The following is a 24073-nucleotide window of genomic DNA, read 5'->3' as shown; positions in this document are numbered from 1 at the left end:
TTTCGGACACATAATGCAGCCGAACGGGCGTATAATCAGTTGACGCTAACCATTTTCGAAATAACTTAAGGAAACGTTAAGCTAAAGGCCGGAAATAATGTAGTACTATTGCACTTTCAATAATGTAATGTTATAAGTTTAAACTCAATTTACTACCGTAATTTGTGACATATATACTCACCCGACTGTGCCATAAACTACCATAATCGAATATTTCAAAAAAACCTATTTTAAACTTGATAAACTTATTTTATTTCTCTTCATTAATAAAATTTGTTAAACTCTGCTTCGTGTTATATAGTAAATTTGTATATTTAGTACTTTATTGTCCTGTAATTTCTTTCTGAGTAATTAAACGGTAATTTTTATAGATACAATATTGTTAATATATTCATGTATACATTTAATTTTAATAATGATTAACAATTAGAATTAAAAAATAAAGATATTCACTCATTATTTTCTAACAAATTACTATTTAAAACTATAAATACATATAAATAAAAATAATTGATTGTTGTCATTTAAAAGTATGCTCCCTGATTAATGCATTTATAATAATGCATCGTTGTTCATAATATAAAATTTATTGCTCGGATATTAATGTCGTTAATTCCTGAAGCATTTGCAGTACAGTGATGCGGAGTGTAAAATTGCGCTAAAATACAAAAAGGGTGAATTATTAGAAACGTTACAAAATGTGAAATTCTAATTTTAAAAAGATTTTAAATTTTAGTTAAAAAGGTGAAGTATGAGGTTTTTTAACAAAACCAACACTTTTAAATAGATAAGGTTAAATCAAAGCATAAACAAATTCTTTTGCCCAGTTCCTCGAGTCCTATTACTCTTTTAACTAAAATTTGCTTGCTAGAAGGGATATCCGTTTATAATTGACAGTACTTCCAAAAAGCTTATCTATCGCTTTTTTTTTAATCAGATAAGAAGTTCTGACTAATCAAGTGAAATGTGCATGCCTTATCAAAACATGCATGTGATTTTAAATATATAGACGTCCACGTAGACTTAAAAAATGATACGGCTAGGAAGTTTCGGCTGTTAATCCTAATCAAGAATATTAATAAATTCCGAAAACGATAATAGTAAGAAATGAGATGAGATATACCTTCGGCCATATAAGCAGACACTGGCACTCCAATGGTTATTTGTTGAGGATCTTCAACATGGTAGAAGGGTTGGGGGACTCGCACGAGAACGGATCAAATAGGGCTCTACGAACTGAGAAGGTTCGCTGACACCCAGATTGGATTCACAATAACCATTGGGTCAGGCTACCGTCATTGAGCCGGGTTATTGTCCAGGTCCATGCATATGAAGCCTTTGCGTGGCACCAGAAGGATTTGCGTCAGAAGGATTTGACTCCCAATAATAATATTTCGTAATAACTATCGGCAGTAAAGTAAGCGTAAGCGATACCATATCAACCATTAAGTGCTCTAGTGTTAGGTAAGATTCGATTGTGTTTTGAAGCAGGGCTGAGTAATTTGCTTCTTTTCAAAATGGGGAGTGGTGCAGTCGTCCGTCCGCCTACACAACCACTCGAGAGGTTTTTATAGGGGAGTAATTGATATTCATCTAGGTAACAATTTTGCGAATACCTTAAAACAAGAATCCTGAACTATTTCGTTAAACATAAAAGCCCCTAAGATGTTTTTACGAGATTGATTTCGTGTTCGTCAAATAAATCGCTTTAAGTAGATTCCATTGGTCCAACTGGAAGTCGATGGGATCAGAAACAATCAGACACCTGGACGCACAGTTTCATTTCGAGTCTAAAAATTGTATTTCATTGCCACTATTAATGCCACCATCATGAGTCAGACCAAGGAAATCGGAAATGTCTAATGTAATCCAAATGTGATTGAGCCCACTAGTTGACTTTCAAGAAGGACTGCACAAAGTTCCGAGTTCTTGAAGAATTTTTATTATTATTATTATTATTATTATTATTATTATTATTATTATTATTATTATTATTATTATTATTATTATTATTATTATTATTATTATTATTATTATTATTATTATTATTATTATTATTATTATTATTATTATTATTATTATTATTATTATTATTATTATTATTATTATTATTATTATTATTATTATTATTAGTATTATTATATTATTATTATTATTATTATTATTATTATTATTATTATTATTATTATTATTATTATTATTATTATTATTATTATTATTATTATTATTATTATTATTATTATTATTATTATTATTATTATTATTATTATTATTATTATTAACTGTCCGAGGCAACGAAGGCAATGTCCCCGAAGTATAAATTAGCAACATCAACAATCTTGAAGTTTGCTAGAAAGTACATCAGGAAATAGGACTTTAAACGACGAAATCGAAACCTCGATCTCTGGAAAAAGGGTATGAAGAAAGGTTTATAATTGCCTAGCAGTGTTTTAAAGCCACATTCCAAAATATTTACTTATGAAGATTTACATGGTAAATTTATGCAAACTACTTTAGTTCATAGTACTGAGGTGGGTAAATAATGTGGCTCAATCTCGCTTGAAAGTGACTTAAACTTCATTGAAAAAACCAAAAATTTATAAATGTTATACTTACTATATAATAATATTAAAATCATACAAAATTTGAATATACATACCGCTTCAAAAATGGTCTTCTTTTGAAAATAATAACTTTAGTGAACCACAGAAGAAACTCTTCTTGCATCCCTGGCTAAAGAGTGATACACACTCCATAAAAACAACCGAAAAGATGTAACAAACGCAACTATCGCGTTGGAAGTGCGCGCAGGTCGTTGAGATCCCGCATTTGTGAATATCCAGGGTGTACGTGGTGATGTAATGGTCCCAGATGGCTTGCTAGTCTTTTCTTGTCCGTATTGTTTAGGATGCTGAATGTTTACTGAAAATAGTGTATTAAAGGAAATTGAGATAAATTATATGTTTAAAATCAAGAGAGAACACTATAGTCGACTATTGCTATTTCGAGGCTATGCCTTGACAATCAGAATACTGTTGGCATACAAAGGGGGATTTTTTAACTAGTACCTATTATTAAGAACATTCATTGTGCAGTTCTTGCATTTTATTGTCAGTTTAATTGATTCACTAAAGGGGCTATTCAGGCTATTGTGACTAAATTTCGCAACAAATTTACATTCTTAGACATTAAACCACAAAGAGCTACCGCTGCATCCAGAAAATGTCAAAGTTTGGTGCGGCTTATGGACTGGGTGCATCATCTTCAAATATAATGAGAATCTTGACGTAATTATGAGTGGTGAGCGCTGCCGTGCGATGCTATGCAACTTTTTTTTGCCCAATATGTAAGAGCAAGAGACATGTGGTTGCAATAAGACAGTGCTATATTCCGCACAGCACGCAGAGAGGAGAGTTCGGTTAAAATTTCATTTCACCTTCGGCAACGGTAAATTGAGCATCTAGATCGTGCGATTCATACTATTTGTTGTGGGGCTATGTTAAAGCTCAGCTCTATAGATTCAAGACCACTTTAATAGACACATTGGAAGATAACATTGAAGCATATTCGTGAGTTAACGGTTGTTGGAAAGAGTACGCCAAAATTGAACTATGCGGATGGACTATTTGAAGCGCTGTAACACTTGCATGAAATAATCTTCAAACATTAAATTATGTGGATCGTATTATCAATTCAAATACAGATTTCGTGAATTTTTTTGCATTTCGCGTTTTTATTTTTTTTTTACTTTTCTATAGCTCTTTATAAATCACCCGTATGATTAAAATTGAAAAAAAAATTGAATGAAAAATTTTTAAATTTTTAAGCGTGAGTGAGACAGTGTTTTGTTATTTGTGGGCGTTAAATGTTTTTGGAATATCAATACAATGGAATATCAACTGGTCGAGGCCGACCAGTACATAATGCTTGTTTATTGGTTGTAAGCAATGTTGTAAGTTTTAAAACCATTAAGGGGAACTTCATCGATATGCCCCAGCACACTTTGAATTACAAATAAAAATTGGACAGGAAATTTATTATAGTTCGACTCAGAAGGAACTCCATACAACGAGACATAACTAAAAAGATTATAATTATCATAAAAAAGGTGGAAAGGGTCATAATTTATATTTGGATTTTTACCCTGTAAGAGATAAAGACCAAAAACGCTGACATTATTAACCAGCTTTTGATAAAACATAACACCATGGCACCCTGACGGTTGATCAGGTTGGGCAAATCTATACATATAATATAGTCTGCCCCTATCGTAACTGATGACAAGCATCACAATCTATTAAAAAAAAACAAGCACTGCTTTTAAACTGGCTCAAGCATATATTGATGGGCTACTGCTTACAGTGACCAAATACACGAGCCGTACTTAATCAATAGCCAAGAATGAGTCAAAATTTTAAGATCGGTTCGGTCGCTTGGGCGACAGGCGAGACCGTGGGACTACCGCGAAAAAAAGGTCAGATGGTTCTTTTGTAAATGACAGACCACAACACAAAATCGTATATATTTAGTTAACCTCTTTTGTATTAAAGTCAAAATAGTCACAAGTAAGGAATCAGTATGAGCAGTATAATAAGTCTCTCCAAAATATCAGTTTAATTTGAAAGGACATCACAATATCAAGAAGCTTCGACTACTTGAAACAACAAAGGAATTATGCATTACAACAGATGCAAGTAAACAAGCTTGTGGAGCCATCCCAACTCAGGACCATAATGGCATTCTCAAAGGATGAATCAAATAAGCCTACATCGGACCTTCAACTACTTTAGACCATATATATACTAGTGTAGTTTGGGAAGGATGATGGGATTACGTTGTCGAGTGGTGAGTTGCAATGCGTTTCTTAGCCTCAAGATGCCTTGGTCGTCTATGAATAGTGACAGTGAGCTGAGTTTATTAATCTTAGGAAGTGCATCTCCTGCTTTTTGCCGGGATAGCTCCTTCAGAAATATGTTAAGCTATTTGTACTAAAGGCGGGAAGGCGGGAAGTTTAAGTATAAAGCTGGTGACGAGGAGTAGACGACAGCAGATGAAGGAAGCTGGAGAAGGCCGTGAGGATCAAGATGCCGAGTCAAGTCGCTAAACGACAGGCTCTGCTAGCTTGAGATCAAGCACGTGCACGTGTCGAGTGGTGAGTTGCAATGCGTTTCTTAGCCTCAAGATGCCTTGGTCGTCTATGAATAGTGACAGTGCGCTGAGTTTATTAATCTTAGGAAGTGCATCTCCTGCTTTTTGCCGGGATAGCTACGTAAAGCTATTTGTACTAAAATGTGCTCAAGAACTGCTATCGGTTTGCTGAACGCGGAAGGTCCTTACGTCTTTCAGGAGGATCTTTCACATAACGACAACGGGTTGTAACGAACTCCATATACGTCGCTTCTGACTTCTCCCATCGACCTGCACGTGCTTGATCTTAAGCTAGCAGAGCCTGTCGTTTAGCGTCTTGACTCGGCATCTTGATCCTCACGCCCTTCTCCAGCTTCCTTCATCTGCTGTCGTCTACTCCTCGTCACCAGCTTTATGCTTAAACTTCCCGCCTTCTCGTGTCCGGCAGAACCACCGAACCTCACCACGATCGAGTTATCGATATTGGCGGCCGGCGATGCCACTTCTTGTTCATATCGATTTTCCTGGTGTTGTCATGTTGTGCCAATTGTTGCCAGTAGTGTGAACAAGTGTTAATAATCCATGTGTATCCAGTATTTTTGTTCACCATCGATCTCACTATCGATCGATCGCCGCTATCGCAGCGCCCCCATCCCTATTTCCGGTAATGTTTTGATGCCAAGAGCTGAGTTGGTATGCTTTCCTTAACATACAGCCTTCTGGTGTCATCCTTGATCCTGATGTTAAGGATTACTCTGCATCCCTGGTACTCTCACGCATCATGATCTCGCCTTGGGGCCGGTGACCATACATGTGGTGCGGTTGCGGCTTGCTGGCTTCTTCTCCGCGCTCGGCACCTTCTTCCGCTCGTCTACTGGGAGTTACGATACCGTATCGTCTTCTCCCTTCAGGAATCGTTCTCCAGCTCTATCTAACAACACCGTGTCTTCCCGTGTCGACCTGAGGCTCCTCCTGCTTTTTGTTTTTCTTGGTTCTGCTCGCTACGAATTGCAACGGGTAGCTCAGGGAGTTTGTTTGTTCGTCCCACCAAATTTTTGATTTGGGTGATTGCCCGACAAAAGAGAAGACAGAGTTTTATGTTCAATCAGCTTTATTTGCAGACTTCTTCAATGATAGACTCTTACAGTCCTCGAGGCCGTCGAGGACGTAATGCGCGGCGTCGCTCCTTCGCCGTCCTTCCCTTGTTCACGACCGCTAACCCGTGCCGGCTCGAATGGGGCTTCAGAAGTTATGGTGAGAAGGTGTATCGCCTGTTAGGTCAAGCTGACCGACCAATGACTCCACCGTCCCTTCTGACCGTGCCCGGTTCCTGTGCGCTGCCTGATATCCTTCGTTGTCTTGCGGCGGCCTCGACAGTGGTCCAGTGCTTAGGCTAAGGCTTGGGATGTTATGGTGGAGAGGTGTATCGTTAGGTCAAGCTGACGCTCTTCATCGGACTACCTTTGCCGACTACTGACTCCACTGACCCTTCTGACCGTGCCCAGTTCTCCACTTGCAGGGACCGTCCTTCTGCGTGTCTCGCGTTCTCACTGACTGTTCACCTGTCCTGGGGTATAGCTCTTCGCTTACTCTCGCGTTCTCTCACTGACTTTCCCGGGGTACAGCTTCTCGCGTATTCTCACTGACTGTCGGACCTGGGGTACAGCTTCTCACGTATTCTTACTGACTGTCGGACCTGGGGTACAGCTCCTCGCGTATTCTCACTGACTGTCGCACCTGGGATACAGCTCCTCGAGTATTTTCACTGACTGCCGACCTGGGATACAGCCCTCGCGTATTCTCACTGACTGTCAGGCCTCTGGTACAGCTTCCTGCGTATTCTCACTGACTGTCGGACCTAGGATACAGCTCCTCGCGTATTCTCACTGACTGCCTGTCGCGCGGCCGCGTCGGGACTGCGCGTGTTTAGCTGACTGTCCCGAGCTGCGCTTGCGCCGTCCCTTTTATAGGCCGCGGCGATCCAGTATTTCCCCTTTTGCGCACGGCCAGCTCGGGTACAAGGTCCAACCCATGTCCCGTTATTTAACGGTGCGTCCTCTTTGTGCTCGACCAAAGTCCACACCGTTACCGTTCGACCTCTGTGCCCTTGGCAGGCTTGAGACCAAGGTCCAGCGCGATTGAAGTTTAAATTTGTCATATCTGGCTCGATTAATAATGAAGGCGGGCCACCATTAAAAAAATGGGCTGGAGTTAAAAAATCAAGATCAACAGGGTTTTCTGAATTTGATACTAAAGGTCGAGAATTAACTACCACAGATATGTGGCAAAGAAGGGTTCTCAGCTCATCGAAGGTCAGAATAGAAAAGCCCACAGCACGATAAAAGTAATGCTTAGCTGTCTTTACTGCAGCTTGAATGCAGAATGAAACGCCACTCGATATTCTCCACCAGGCAAAAATCCAACACTGATTTGGTGTGGTCGTCGCTGAGGAATAAAAGGCCAACACAGGCCTTGAACACAGAGGCCATTGAAATCCAACGAAGAGTTCTTCAACCGACTCGAAGAAGCCCAACGAAAAAGAATCTGAAAAAATTTTGTCTGAATCACTGGACCAGCCATCAGAATATCGTTTAAGGAGTATCCTGAAGAAGTTTACGCTGATCCATCAAAAACGACGCGAAGCTTAGTGGTGGTGCTGTCCTCTTTCATGACACAATGATGAGGTAAAAAGTACCTACAGGAATTGGATTCTTCTGTCGGAACTTCTGACATATATATTTACAAATTCAGACCGAGGGTTTGATAAAAAAAAAACACAAGATTGAGTTTTATATTTTATTAAACCTTTTTATTTATTCCATTTAAGGAAAGAACTAGAGCCATTTGATTATCACTAAGTTGGAAGTTTAAATAGGCTTTAGCGGAGTTATCCCGATTGATAACGTACTCAGTACTGAACTGCTGCATGGAGGCAATTTGGAAGAGCCAAAGAGCGAAGTTTAAGAGAGTTGGGTTGTAGACCTCTATTTTCCTGTTGGAAGAGAGTCTTCTGAAAAATAGGGGTAATTGGAGAATCCTGGGACAAGTGCGTAGGCGTAGGCGCCGATCGCGGAAGTTTATTATTTCAGTTGGCTCGCCAAGGGGTCGGATGCAAATGATTAGGCAACTTGAGTCTATGTTTATAAAGGCGACAAGTGTCTATGTTTATGATAAGGCGACAAGTGTCTGTGTTTATGATTTGCGATCTGTGAGAAAGGGTGGCTTTGGAACATGACGCTGTGTCCAAGGTTAATCGAAGGGCTCTCGTTCTTTTATTACATTTTGTGCTTAGACTTAGATATTTTGTGTTTATGAGCTTATACTAGTGTATGTTGCTTATAATTATCTTATGGGGAGTTGTGGGAGTAATAATGGATATGTTACTATATATGTCCCATCTGCAAGCACTTCTTAATGAAAGCCTTGTATTGGGCCTTGGCGGCAGATAACGCAGATCTTGATAACGAATCTGCTAATCTTTCCACTCTGTTATATAATATATAGCTATCGCCTTGCGCCTCAAAAATGTCACCCTGTTTGCATCCGCGGTAACGGGTTCAGTATTTTAAGCAAATTTTGAGCGCAAAGAAGAAACAGCGGAGCTTCCGTTATTTAGCTTTAATGGACAATTATTGTAGACAAATAGTGTTTATGCACAAATCACTCAGCAGTTACAGCGAATTAAGGTTGATGATTTAGATAGCTTTTTTTATAATTTGGACTACTATTGTTTATATATATGATCGCACTGAAGTACTAAGCACAACTGCCTTGTGTCGCACTCTTCTTCTCCGTGATTACCATCGAACCACACTCGGCGTCAGCGACAACACGCTGGCGCCGCGCTAAAACGGTTCTTCCCAAAACTACAAAACTACAAGCAACCAATAACTGCGAAAAAAGAGGCTGATGCAATATTTCCATTATGATGAAATACACTACCAGAATACCAATACACTAACACATGCAAAATTATGCTCCGACACGGCCATCCTGACCATTACACGACCTCGTGAAATCTTATCATAATGCTTCCTCTTTAATACAACAAAACCATTTTCAAATTACACTTACATTAACAAATTAAATTTCACACCTCAATATCATTCCTAGAGCAATACAAAACTTTTTAACATAATTTATTCATCATTTCATTACAATATCTAATGCGCCACACGCCATGATCAAAACAATTGTTTTGCACTTGTGCTTACATTATTATTATAAATTTCATTAGAAGCCCTTCAGGCCTCCGCAGTGTCACTTGCTAAAGCTTATAAACATTTCATTACTGTCTCTTTCAACAGATTCATTTCATTACTGTCTCTTTCAACAGCTTCATTTTCCATCTCTTCATCACTGTCTCTTTCAACAGTTTCATTTTCCATTTCTTCATTACTGTCTCTTTCAACAGCTTCATTTTCCATCTCTTCATCACTGTCTCTTTCAACAGTTTCATTTTCCATTTCTTCATTACTGTCTCTTTCAACAGCTTCATTTTCCATTTCTTCATTACTGTCTCTTTCAACAGCTTCATTTTCCATTTCTTCATTACTGTCTCTTTCAACAGCTTCATTTTCCATCTCTTCATCACTGTCTCTTTCATCAGTTTCATTTTCCATTTCTTCATTACTGTCTCTTTCAACAGCTTCATTTTCCATTTCTTCATTACTGTCTCTTTCAACAGCTTCATTACAATCTTACACTCCAATAGCTCCTTAATTTTTTCACGCACCAACTCTCTTTCATTTGGACTAAGCCTATATGGTCTTCTTTGAACAATTTTATTTGGGTCTACCAATTTAATTTTCATTTCCCCTGAGCTAACCCCAGACAAAGGAATTCCGTTAATAAAAGATTTTGAGTATTTTCCCATTAGACTCTTTAACCTCCTCATATCTTCACCAACAAGATCAGCGTTCAACTCGCAAAGTTGTTTATCATTTGAACAATAATTTACAGTTTTTGATCTGATAATTTCAAATTGACCAGGTGATACTATTACATTAAATCCTGAGAACAACACTTCTCGACCAATAATGGTATCATTTCTTAAATGCAAATCGTCCAAAACATGAAACAATATCTCAATACAATTTAATTTTCACGTTACTAAGTATGTGCAATGTGCTACAAATACTACCATTGCCAATACCTTTCAACAGCACTACATTGTTAATTCTTTTACCAACAAATTTGTTACTTAGCTTTTGTTTAATTAAAGAACATTCCGATCCAGAGTCAAAAGTTATTGGATATGTCTCGCACTGATGAACCATCTCGCCCTTGGGTTCAACAACTTCACAAAGTTCCGCCCTTTTTTTCCTGAAGCGTGCCTTTTTCTTTCTTCGGTTTACTGCAATATGTTGAAATATGGCCACGTTCTCCACAGTTAAAACAGGTTACATCCGATTTTTGATGGTGACCAACTGCGCTTCTATCGTTGCTGTCCTTAGCACGAGATGAAAGATTTTGCTGCTGTTTAATTCTGCATTCGATCATCTTGTGGCCTAGTTTTCCACAGAAATGACATCTTATTTCAGACAGAGCCGCTTCTTCTTGCAGAGTTTTCTTCTCACTTTTCTTTCACTTCTGGTCCGTACATTTGAAGAAAATGTCAATCGCTGCAATCTGCTATCCACATGTGCCATCTTAGCAAGCGTTACTGAAGCTGCAATTTCCTCCACATTCATATCACGCCATTTCGTAATAAGTGACGTCATCATGCGACTAGCATAATTGGAAAGGCATTCACCGTCAGTTGGACAATCTGCCAGCATTGCCAAAAACATAGCCGCTGGAGTTTCCGCACTGGCAAAACGTTGAACGAAAAGTTCTTTCGGCCCAAGTTATGCCAGGATAACAAATTTGAGAAAGCCACTGCGAAGCACTACCTTCCATCGCTGCACTCAAAGCCATCACCAACGCGCTGCCTTTTATGGTGTTTTCTGCGAAAATTATGTCCACTGTAGCGCACCACGCCGTTGCATCGACGCCAGCACCGTCTGCGTTGAATTTGGGTAGCACTACCTAATTTTTATTTGTTGTTTCGGATGTCGTTGTTTGCAGTGTTTTAACAAGTTCAATAAAGTTTCTATTTTGCATTTCCATTAAAATCCGCCATGGTTCACTAGACATATCAGGTAGCGAGCCCGATCCCACTTCTGATGTCGCAGTTTCGTTGTTACTCGCCATAATGCTAGCGCAGTGAGTTCCGATCGCACTGAAGTACTACGCACAACTGCCTTGTGTCGCACTCTTCTTCTCCGTGATTACCATCGAACCACACTCGGCGTCAGCGACAACACGCTGGCGCCGCGCTAAAACGGTTCTTCCCAAAACTACAAGCAACCAATAACTGCGAAAAAAGAGGCTGATGCAATATTTCCATTATGATGAAATACACTACCAGAATACCAATACACTAACACATGCAAAATTATGCTCCGACATATATATAGATCACGTCGGGGTCACCAAAATATTGGGCTAATAAGCATTTGTATTAGCCTTTATTGCGAATGAAGGACTTTTATGGTAGCGAATTCAAGCGATGTTATTTATTGTTTCTTCGAGAAATTTGGCAGCGATGCGCATGCATGGGATACGAAAACGAGAGCGCGATCTGCAGCTGATCCGCATGGATAAAGCTGAGGTGCCGTGGACTAATTGTTTTCTCCCATGTTGACAACAACTTGACATAAATTTGGTGCTGCTGGCGATTGCGAGACCCGACAATTAGTGTCCATGTTTTTTTATTGAGACCACTGTACAAAGACACAAAATCAAAACTTGCAAGCTAGCTATTAAATGTACCGCAGTGAGCTTAGAACTCTGGATTTTATGAGAGCGGGTGCACAGTGCAGATTATGTGCATTGAATAACAACAAACAGCTTTACGAACAACGCACAAAAGAGAGAACACAAGACAAAAAAAAAAAAACAAAAGGTTTGATTAATTTGTTTGAAATAGTTGTGAGGAGTCTTAAAACTCCCGACAAATCGAGGTGCAGGAGATCTGCCAAGCAACAGCGAAGAAGGCTGGAATGCAGGAGGAGTCAAGGGCGGCCATGTCAAACAAGAAATAAAGGACCTAGGACCCCGGCAAAGCAAAGATACCGTGAACCTTGGACTCGAGGCGACGAAGGGCACAGAGGTCGACCGGAAAGGGTTTAGACTTTGGAGATACACAAAGAGAACACACCGTAAACTAACGGGGCATTTGTGGACCTTGAACCCGAGCGTGCTACGCGCAAGATAATGGGATCATCCCGGCCTATAAGAGGACGGCGCAAGCGCAGCTCAGGACCAGTTAGCTAGACACGCGTAAGTCATACGTGCAAGAGAATAATTGGGCAGAGTAAATAGCAAACCCGTCAGTGATAAACGCGCACCCGTCGATAAGATACCGGTCAGTGAGAACATGCAGGACGCAGTAAAAAATCAGTCGGGGAGAGAGAGCTGGCCGTTAGTGTCAAGAGCGGGCATACTAAGACGGTCACTGCAAGTAACGGAGAGGAGCAACGCAGGGATCAGAAGGGATTGGGCAGTCAGTGGTTTGTGTTCGGTGACAGGAACGGTCCTAACAGACGTGCGCTACCGGGTGTTGCAGCGGTGGTTCAGGGAAGACCTTGGGTTCGACTTAACGGACGACACACCTTGCGGCCCCGCCTCCATAACATCCTAGATCTCATTCGAGCCGGAACGGGTATAGCTGTTGAGGACGCCACAGGAAGACAAAGAGGCGACACCGTGCATTAGACGGCAAGTTAACTTAATCCCTGTTTTCTCGTTGTTTGGGCAATCACACAAATCATAAATTTGGCGGGACGAACATAAAAACTCTCTGAGCTAGCCGTTGCAATTCGTAGTGGGCAGAACTACGAAAAACATTTAGTTACATCTTGCGCCCAACATGATTGTCTTGGCCAAGAAAACAGAGAAAGATGGGGAAGAAGTGGATATACAGCTTAAAGAAGAATGACTTTCCCGCCATAGCAAGCACCCTAGGGATCAAGCGAAATGCGAGGAAATGCGAGAGACGCTGTCCGAATTTATCGAACAGACCAAGGAGATCATTCGTAGAGGTTAAAGTCGTCGGCGTTGTGAATTGTCGTTGTCATTGTGGCCTGGTGAAGAGCCTCGACTTCGCTAACATGATAGTGGACAGCGGGAGCAGGTCTGAGAGGCAGGAGTTCGGACAGGAAAGACGGGAAGGCAGCCGCGTGAGGAAGAAGAGGCGGGAGGTCAGCCGAGGTCGTCGGGATACCGCGAGAGTAGCACTAAAAAATTACGCAAAGGTGGCGAGACAGGTGCGTGAGTGGAGCACAGGCACGAAATGCCGTTGGAATTCCTGGAACAGGTTGAACAGTCAGCGTTGACATATGGACTAGACATCAACCAGATCCCAAGAGCTATGCCAGAACTGCTGAGAGGCAGATCCTTGAAATGGTTTATTGCCAACAAGAGGTTATGGGGGCAGATTTCATAAAGAGCTTTCAGAATGTTTGAAGAGTTAGACACCCAAAGGGAGAGGACCGGACCCTGTGCGGAGGGGCTATGTATTTAAATCGGCACAAATCTGCCGGAGATGCGGAAGCCAGGACCACTAGAGGCGGGAGTGCCGGAACCGGCCGATCAACTTCTGCAAGATTTGCGGGAGAATTGGTCCAAGAACCACGGAGTGCTGCCCGAGATCGCGAAATGCCGCCCGACCCAGCCTCAGATGGGCAACCAGGTTTTCAAGGTACTGCCCGTAAAATAAATGGGCGTACTGAAGGCGGAAGAGAGGCAACTGTCCGCCACAATTCTCAGAGACGGAGTGGAGACCACGATGGATACCGGAACCACAGTTAGTTTTATTAGCGAGGAGCTGTCGGACACGTTGCAGGCTGCGAGAGAAGTCGTACCCACGAGGAGAGATTTGCAGATGGCAGCTGGAAGATATGAAGAAGTCACATAGCTGATCGAAGTGGATATAGGACTCGGGGAGGGGACTGTACGGATACAACTGCTAATACTCCACAACATAATCGACGCTCTAGAGCTCCAAGGTATCGGTACAGATCCAGAAAATGTGGCGGGAATAGCGCAGCTGAAGCCTCCAAGGAACGTGGAGGAGCTACGACAGTACCTGGGAGTGGCATCGTGGTACAGGCGTTTTCTACCCGATTTTGCGACACTCGTACAACCATTGAGTGCACTCCTCAAGAAGCAGGCAAGGTAGGAGTGCGCGGACTCCTACCAAGTCGCATTCGAGGCCGTCATAGCCAGGCTGGTCGCTTTTCCAATCCTGGCGTGCCCGAACTTCACAAAGACGTTTGTGTTGCAGACGGACGCCAGCGGTAATGGGCTGGGCGCTATTTTCACACAGCAGTGTGACTTATTCCAGTACAACGTGGAGGCCGGTTGGTTTTACCGGCACATTCCACACCGGGCAGGAAGTGAGGATTCATATATGCGCCAAACTAAAGGTGACTTGAAAGGACTGATCAGCAGTTTTGGCGTGGCTATAGATTGTTTTCTTCGAACTGATGATCTCCTTTCCGCGCTTGATTCCAATTTAATTGCCAAAGAGAGCCGCTGGTGGTAGGCTGCCAAAGGGGAAAGGAACCGTAGCCTCTGGCAAGTAATCGACAGGAATTCACAGCTAATCAGTTGTCGACCGCAGCAAGTCCTCAAATGTTGCTGAGAAGCTAAAACAGATTCCGTTGTGGACGGAGTCCACTTTGGGATTGCTGGAGATTCCGATTTCTCTGCACTGGTTTCTTAACCAGTGATTCCACCTGTCCCGATTAGTTTACCACGACAGAGGAATATTGCAAGTTGACCCTTCAGAAACATAATCTGCAGAGCCAAAACCCCTCGCGATGGTTCCACTAAAGAAAAAAATTTTCGTGTCTCGGTTTTCCCCTGATAAAACATCATCTGTCCACGTCCCGATGCAAGCCTCTACTGAAACTGCTTACCTTATCACTGGAATCTTCACAGTTCCCCCATATATGGGAGGATTCCTTTGTGATCCCTCTCCATAAACAAAGGTAACGAATTGGATGCGAGCAATTACAAAGGAATCTTTAAATTGTCGGCTATCCTTAAGCTTTTTGAAAATGTCGTGTCAACCCAGGACACGCGACTTACACTTTAAGCCAGAATAACAGGGTTTCATGATCTTGGTGTTCTTCTTAACCATAAACTTAAATTTTTAGACCATAGTTCGTCTATTGTCAATGAGGCCAGGGGTGTGCTTGGTTGGATACATGACAAAAACCTTATTCATTTCGCTAGTCCGTCCGATTCTTGATCACATGTTTGGAGTCCACAATACCAGTCCACTCGGACCGCATTGAATCGGTTCTTATTGTTTGTTGGTTCTTTGTTTGTAATGAACTGTTTATCATGGTTCTGCTCGCTACGAATTGCAACGCCTAGCTCAGAGAGTTTGTTCTTTCGTCCCACCAAATTTATGATTTTTGTAATTGCTCGACCAAGGAGAGAACAGGATTTCAGATTTCTTTATTGTTAGACCACTTGATAATGGACTCCTATAGTCCTTGTCGTCTGCTGCGCGGCGTCGCTCTTTCGTCGTCCTGCGGCGTTTCTCGACAGCGGACCCCGTGCAGGCTCGAATGAGATCTCGGATGTTATGGGTGCGGGCCGCAAGGTGTGTCGTCCGTTAGGTCGAACCAAAACTCTTCCAGAGGCGAACCCGGAAGCACACGCCTGTTAGGACCGCTCCTGACTGCCCCAAGCTATAGGCCGGGGTGATCCCGTTATTTCCCCCTTTTGCGCACGGCCCGCTCGGGTTCAAGGTCCAAAAATGTCCCTTTAGTTCACGGTCCTCTCCAAAGTTCATGTAACCATTCGACCTCTGTGTCCTTCGCCGCCTCGAGTCCAAGGTCCAGCGCGGTACCGTTAGTTCACGGTCTCTTCGCTTTGCCGTCGTCCAAGGTCTATTATTTCCCGTTTGACGTGGCCGCCCTTGACTCCTCCTGCATTCCAGCCTTCTTCGCTGTTGCTGGGCAGCTCCCCTTCACCTCGATTTGTGGGGAGTTTTAAGACTCCTCACAACCTTCTTTCTAGTCCAGTAGACTAATGTTAATTAATTTACCTTTTCTATCTAACCGTAGAACGATGGTTGGAACAGTCTTTATTTGTAATCTGATTCATGGTGAAGTTGATAGTTCGGACTTGTTTAGTGGGATAAACTTCTCTGTTCAAGATTCACTAAAAATTAAATAAAATAAAATCAAATAAAATCTTACTAAAATTTATAAATTTCTTCGTTCCTTTTTTTTCCTACATCGCGTCTATCTTCTAAGCCGTTAAATGCACGGCAGCGTCCCTCTATATTATATTAATAATATGACATTAGCGATGGAGGCGAACTTGTAATATTATTGTTGGACCTAATTAAATGTAATCTTTTCTCTAGTCTTTGATTTTCATATCAATTTCCTTAGGCTATTGATCCGGATCAAGAATATATATAATTTATATAGTCGGAAACGCTTTCTTCTAACTGTTACAAACTTTTTAATGAATCTTGTATACATTTTTACTCTACATTTAAAGTTCATTACACCTTTATACTTATAGCTTAAGACTCGAAAAAAAACTTTATTAAAATTGTAGCAATTAAGAAATTTGTATAAAAAATAAAAAAATTATACAAATTTTAAATTTTACAACAGAGTTGACAGAACTTTCAATATCAATTAATATTCAACAATATACAGACTTAATATTTACCGATAGAAATAAAGGGATATAATTATTCCTAATAATAAGAAATATACAATTTATAAAAAAATATTAATAATTCTCTTGTTTGTATAAGCTATAATATCATTTTTTACCTTTATATAAAATGTAACACTATTATAGACTATTTTGAACCCAAAGTATGCAAAAATATAGAAACAGTTAAGGAAAAAACAAGATAGAATGCTATAGTCGAGTTCCCCGACTATCAGATACCCATTACTCAGCCAGTGGAAGAGCGAACGTGAAATTTCTTAATTTTCTTGAACATCTTGAAATTACGTAAAAAAAAATATAAAAAATGTTTAATTTTTTCAAAAGTGTGGGCGTGGGCGGTAGAGTGGGAGTGGGAAAACGATAGAATCGATAGAAATGTATAAGACTAATAAAAAAATGAATAAATATCACATTTTTCAAAAGAGTAGGCGTGGCAGTTTTGGGCGGTTTGTGGGTGTAAAAGGGGGCGTGGCAACATTTTGAAACAAGCTGCGCTGCGTCTATGTCCCTGGAAGCTTCTTGCTTAACGTCAACATTCTAGCATTTGTAGTTCCTGAGATCGAGACGTTCATACGGACAGGCGGACGGACATGGACACGGACATTTACTCTACGAGTAATGGGTATCAAAACTGAAATATAAGACATTGACAATCCAGTATCACATTTGTATCCAGACATAATCGCTTGACGACAAGCTAAAATCTAAAAGATGGGGGTATTCATTCTCCATATGAAAAACTTAAATGGAAAAACTTCACTCTTTAAAAGCTTCAAGACAACAATTAAAACAAAAGTGCGAACTAGAAATTTCAACATTTTCTGGAATATCGGGAGAGATCACGATATAAAAATAAAATAATAAAATAAATGAAAACTGAAAAATTTTTGAATTTTGCGGACTTAGAGTGGGCGTACCAAAAACTTATGGAAAACTTATAGAAATAAGTTATAGAAAAAAGCTTAAAATTATTAAATATTTTAAAAGTGCGGTCGTTACAGTTTTTGACGGTTTGGGGGCATTAGAGAATTTGACAGATTTATAGAAATTTACAAGATATATAAAAAATATCACAAAAAATTTCAAAGCTGTTTGGCGGTTTGTGGGCGTAGAAATGGGCGTGCCAAAAAGTTTTTTGGTAAATCTGTAGAAATTTACAAAATATATAAAAAAAATTACAAAATATCATAATATTTTTTAAAAGTGTTTTTGACAGTTTTTGACGTTTTATGGGCGTTAGAGTGAGCGTGGGAACATCAGTTAATAAATTTGCGATGCGTCTGGCTCTGGAAACATGTCTCATCTCAACATTCTAGCTTTTATAGTTCCTGAGATTTGAACGTTCATACGGACGGACAGACTGACGAACATGGCCAGATCAACTCGACTATTGATCAAAGCTGTCACCCACACTTGAAAAATTTTCTAATATTTTTTAATTTTTGTATATGTCTTGTAAATTTCTATCGATTTGTCTAACAACTTTTTAACACGCCCATACTTTTGAAAAATGTTTAATTTTTTTTTTTCATTATTACGTTTTTTCTCGTTCACACTAGCTTAGTTCGGGTATATGATAGTCTGGATAGACAATAGCGTTTACTGTTGTTTTCCTTTATAATTTTGTAAATAAAAACATACCTTCTTCTTTATTTATCATGCTGTTGATGTTTCCACTTTTTATGACGCCATTCGAATTTTCACTATTTGTGAACTTTAACAAATCAATCCCTTCGTTATGTTCTTCGTTCTCTTGTTGAATTTGATTTGCGATATGGGTTTCCTGAAATCGTAACACTTCGTTTGGGCCCTTCTTGTGACTCGCTGGGTGCTTCCGACGCGATTTTCCTGTTGTTTGCATGTGAGGTGTTGGGGTCGTGGTCAACTTGGGCGGCAGCCGTAGCTCTGCAAGACATTACGAAATTTAGAATGTTCATTAAAAGATAACATGATTCCTGCTTAGTGTTTCGTAACATTATTTAGTTGTATAATATTTTTATTTGGTTTTTCATTTTTTTTCTGATGCTATACACCATTGAACTCAACCTCTTTAGTCTTTATGGTAAAGAATTGTTATAATTGTCAATGATTTTTTATTTAGTGATTCGAATTTGTATACACCGAAAATAACATGACTATGTGGAATTTTCGCATAAAATGCTGTTACAATATATTTAAACATTTTTAAGCAACACAAACGCGATTTATAACATAGAAAAATAAAACAGCTCGAGGAATATCCTTTGTTACGCAATTTATTTAAGTGTCATCCATCATCTTTCCCACATGTTCTCGCTGCAAGAACTCAGCTCTCAATCTAAATAATCGCACAAGCTTATGAGCTTTGTGTTTATATTTCATGGCCGCGCAATACGATCCCCCATGTCATCACCGAAAGCCGACCCCTTCTCCATATATGTACCTTAACTAGCAACCTTATATAGGTCACAAATAGGTCAAGGTTAGCAAAAATGTATATTTTAGGACCAAACCAGTGTTTTTGTATTTAGTATACAAAAAGTTTGATGAAATATTTTTATACCCGTTATACCCGTTTGATGAAATATTTTTATACCCGTTACTCTTAGAGTTAAAGGGTATACTAGATTCGTTGAAAAGTATGTAATAGGCAGATGAAGCGTTTCCAACCGTATAAAATTTGTATATTCTTGATCAGGGTCAATAGCCGAGTCGCACTGGCCATGTCCGTCTGTCCATCCGTCTGTCCGTCCGTGGGTTTGTCCGTATGAACGCTTCGATCTAAGGAACTACAAAAGCTAGAATGTTGAGATTAAGCATGCAGCTTCCAGAGACATAGATGCAGCGCAAGTTTGTTAAATGATGTTGGCACGCCCACAAACCGCCTAAAAGTGTCACGCCCACACTTTTGAAAAATATTTTCATTTTTATTCATTTTTTTATTAGTTTTATAAATTTGTATTGATTTGCCAAACAACTTTTTGGAACTCCCACTCCAAATGTTGCCACGCCCACTAACACCCACACCCTTGAAAAAAGTGATATTTTTTATTTTTTTATCTTTGAATATATCTTGTAAATTTTGTATAGATCTGCACAAAAGCTTTTCCCCAAGCTGTCACGCTCACACTTTAAAAACTTTTAATTTTTTTTTCAATTCACTTTTTTTCTTTTAGTTTTGAACGATATTTTAAATAATGTTGAAAATTTTCGTTCCCACTTCCACTAGTTGAGTACCGGGTATCTGATAGTCGGGGAACTCGAGATTAGGCAAGCAGAGACATAGACGCAGCTCAAGTTTGTTAAATGATGTTGCCACGCCCACTCTAACGAACACATACAGCAAAAAACTGCCACGCCGACACTTTAAGAAAATTGTAAAAAAATATTGTATTGCTGAAGGGCCAACTAGCACCGGTTGTCCGGACTCAATATTCCTTTGTGGTGGTAAACTAATCGGGACAGGTGGAATCACTGGTTGAGAAACCAGTGCACACAATGCGGAATCTCTAGTAGTCTCTTGGACTGCCTCCAAAACGGATTGATTGGATTGCTCCGAATCTTTTTTAGCTGCCGATCTAAGCAAAATTTTATGATTTGCTGCTATTGACATCTGATCAGTTGTGGAGTCCTTTTGATCACTTGCCGGAGGGTGCGGGGGATCATCCGCTCGACGAAAACTATCTCTAGCCACGCCAAAACGGCTGATCAGTCCATTCAAGCCACCTTTAGTTTGGCGCATAAACGATTTAATCTCGTTCGCAACCCCTAGGCAAGCATCACAACAGGGGCCGCTAAAACCTGCGCACTTAGTGTGCTCTATTTTATCACGCAGCCAACGAGTCATTTTTGGCTGCTCAGTTCGAAATTGTGCAAATCGAAAGAGATTTAATAGTTTAATAGGAGTTTTAATAGTTATGTGTACAAAGTGGAATTATTAAATAACTTTTTAATACCACCGCTGGTTTTGGCAAAAGAAAAATAAATTCAATGCGCAGAAAAAAACACGACCGTTCGCTTTGAAGTTAGAAGACGATATATATTTTGATTTTATTTATTGAATCATTCAATTTCGAGACCAACAGTAAGTGTATCAAATCTTATATTATAACCTAACTAGCAGTCATGTAGACAGGAACAGTAAAAATGGCCTGACAAATTATGGCTGGGTCGGTACGTTGCAGGCGGGTTCGGCTGGAATCCCGAGTCAAGTCCGAGAGGATTTGGGTGGGCAGAGAGTTTAACATTGTAGGACGCTGTTTGCTAGTCTATTTCATCTTTTTCTGCGTGAATGCGGCAAACATCCCTGTGGATGTCGAATGTAACATAGTGCCCCAGTGATAGCTGGGAAGCTCCGCTGATTCTTCTTTGCGCTCATCTTCCCGCTTGAACCGAACTTGTTGTTGTTGCTGTTGCCGTGGCAACATTTTTGAGACGCAAGGCAATATAAAATATATAATAGAGTGCAACGATTAGCAGATTTGTTATCAAGATCTGCGTAAATTTTATTTGGTGATTCCGTTCAGCATGTGTGATTGGAGCTGATCGATGAGCTGCAACAAACGTTTCGGAAAATTGAAAGCCATTTGAGTGAGAAATTTGATGATGTTCTCATAACGCTTAAATCCTGTTTGAGGGACACGGAGTTGGAAACCGTTCGCTCACTGGAAATTTCGGAGTGCAACTATGCCCTGAGGGAGTTCTTACAAAACAGATTTTCTAATCGACGTAAGGGCAGTCGAGAGTGGTTCCGTTTAAAGGCTTCTTGAGCGGAGTTTCAAACTGTCTTTACATCCTGAACATAGACAACCACTCTTCAAATTCGAACTATAACCTGACTCTGAAGCTATCGGGAAAACGAAGCTATAGTTCTTCTGCATTACCGTAGCAGAACCACACAAGAATACGGCCATAAGTGAGCATACTGCACACTGCGTTCAGTTTGTATGGAAACTGTTGCGGTAGCCACACAGCAAACTATAGAGGCTTTCCAATATAGAATCACCCTAAAACGCCAACCTCGTCTCACGGCATAAGCTAGAAAAAACTCAATCATATTAACGTCATGCTTCTGTCGGAAAAACAAAAGCGGCTTTTTGTTCCACGGAAGAAATCATCCGTACAGAAAAGCACACGGCGGAACCGGTATCTTGATTAGAAATCAAACACCACTACAATAGCGAGTTTTGAAACAACAATTTGCAGCCCACATCTATAAACGTACAACTAGGTAACTGTCACCCTCTTTTTAATATACACGTATCCACACCACAATTTCTGGACTTCTTCAACACCCAGGGGTGACTACAACGCAAAAAAAACATTCATCATCGTCATTCCTAAACGAAAACAGTTGTATAAAGCCATCAACAACTCAAAAAGATAGCTTAACTACGTATCTTCAAAATTTAAACAAAATTCCTGGTTTGATAAATTTTGCAATTACCAAGAACATCCTTAGAAACATCATTAGTGCCAAAGATAACAAACTCAGTCAAATACAGAAAATATATAAGTTCATTCAATGAACTAAATCCCAAGATAAATCTATAGAATCCTCAGCAAGCTCCCTGGAGAGTGTCATAGCTGCAGCTGCTACCATATCTACACAAGCTCCTTAAATCGTATCTCTGCTACACAGCCTTTGCTGTGAGATGAAACTCCCATAAATCCCACGACCACGCAATAATCGCTGGAGTTCCCCAAGGTAGCGTACTTGGGCCTACGCTATATGTCCTTTACAAAACCAACAAGCAGACTGCTAACGACTTTTACGTTTACCGACGACACAGCGATCCAAATGCCTTGTATATGTACCAACCCAACTCTCTTGTCACTTAGTGGCCGTGGAGAAGTGGCTGTTCGACTGGCGAATCAAGAAATGTATGTAAAAACAAGATAGAATGCTATAGTGGAGTTCCACGACCATCAGATACCCGTTACTCAGCTAGTGGAAGTGCGGTGTGTGGACGTTAGAGTGGGCGTGTATTAAAAAGTATTTTTTTTTTTATTTTGGCAATCTATAGAAATTGACAAGATGTATAAAAAAGAGAAAAAATATCAGAACATTTTTTAAAGTGTGGCCGTGACTGTTTTGTGCGATTTGTGGGCGTTAGTGTGGGCGTGGCAACATTTGGAAACAAATGACGCGCTGTGTCTTTGTCTCTGGAAGCTGCATGCTTATTCTCAACATTCCAGCTTTTGTAGTTCCTCAGATCGAGGCGTTCATTCGGACAGACGGACATGGCCAGATCGACTCGGCTATTGATCCTGATCAAGAATATATATACTTTAAATGCTCGGAAACGTTTCCTTCTGCCTGTAACATACTTTTCAACGAATCTAGTATACCATTTTACCGAGTAACGGGTATAGAGATCTTTGGAAAAATTACAGAGAAAATTTGTTGTATCTAGAAAATATTTTATTTCAAGAGTTTGTCAGTAATACAGGTTTCTAGGTTTGCTGGCGCTACCGGAAAGGCTTTTGAATTTGTGTATGCGAAGTAAGGAAATTTTGAAATCATAATACCCAACAAAAATTGTATTAATCCAATTACAAATCAAAACAAGGGAAACCGCTATAGTCGAATTTCCCGACTATCGGAATTTGTTTGCCATATCGATAGAAAAACAATTATAGAATGAAAAACAATTAGAAGCAACGGGGTCCAGCTCCCACACCTATTACCTCAAAAATATGGATTGGCTAGCTCCCCCGATGATATAGTGTAGTGTAGTGTAGAATCAGTATCCAAAACCCTGCGAAACCCAAACCAACCCCGTGACCATTTCACCACCGATCTTTATCCCAGACGTGAGGAACATCTAATTGATAACAAATTTGCTACTCGTTCCCCTCTGTTAAACATGGCTGTCGCCTTGCGCCTCAAAAATGTCACCCTCTTTGCATCCGCGGTAACGTTTCCAGAATTTTTATATTATTTTTTTATTTTATTTTTTTTTTGTAGCAGCAATGGCAACAGCAACAAGAAAAAATCCTTTCAAGCGCATAGAGCGCAAAGAAGAATCAGCGGAGTTTCCGTTATTTGGCTTTAATGTGCAATCATTGCAGACATATGTAGCTTCGATTGTGATGAATTAAAACCGAAATATTATATCATCTAAAAACTTGTGTGTACAGAATTAGAACAGGTTAAAATAACAACAACAGTAAATGTAATGTTCTCAGATTATTATATCCATTA

The 24073-nt window shown here is 40.1% G+C and overlaps 1 protein-coding gene across 1 annotated transcript in view; it reads right to left on the bottom strand.

Moving 5' to 3' along the window:
- Window positions 1-522: 522 nt before the first annotated feature.
- Window positions 523-24073, bottom strand: part of LOC26526371 (lachesin) — a 182502-nt gene continuing 158951 nt past the window's right edge. Inside the window, exons 9-11 of the mRNA XM_015157306.2 lie at window positions 18529-18792; window positions 2660-2922; window positions 523-658 (exon numbers count right to left, since the gene is read on the bottom strand). Of these exons, the coding sequence (XP_015012792.2) occupies window positions 2696-2922; window positions 18529-18792 (491 nt within the window). The 3' untranslated portion in view covers window positions 523-658; window positions 2660-2695. The remainder of the gene's footprint in view (window positions 659-2659; window positions 2923-18528; window positions 18793-24073) is intronic.

The sequence above is a fragment of the Drosophila erecta genome, unplaced genomic scaffold (genome assembly GCF_003286155.1).
Source record: "Drosophila erecta strain 14021-0224.00,06,07 unplaced genomic scaffold, DereRS2 tig00000246-arrow-arrow-pilon, whole genome shotgun sequence".
In the NCBI taxonomy this organism is placed as follows: Eukaryota; Metazoa; Arthropoda; class Insecta; order Diptera; family Drosophilidae; genus Drosophila; species Drosophila erecta.
Note: the sequence above shows the minus strand (reverse complement) of the source record. Positions and strands in the feature narration are given on the sequence as shown.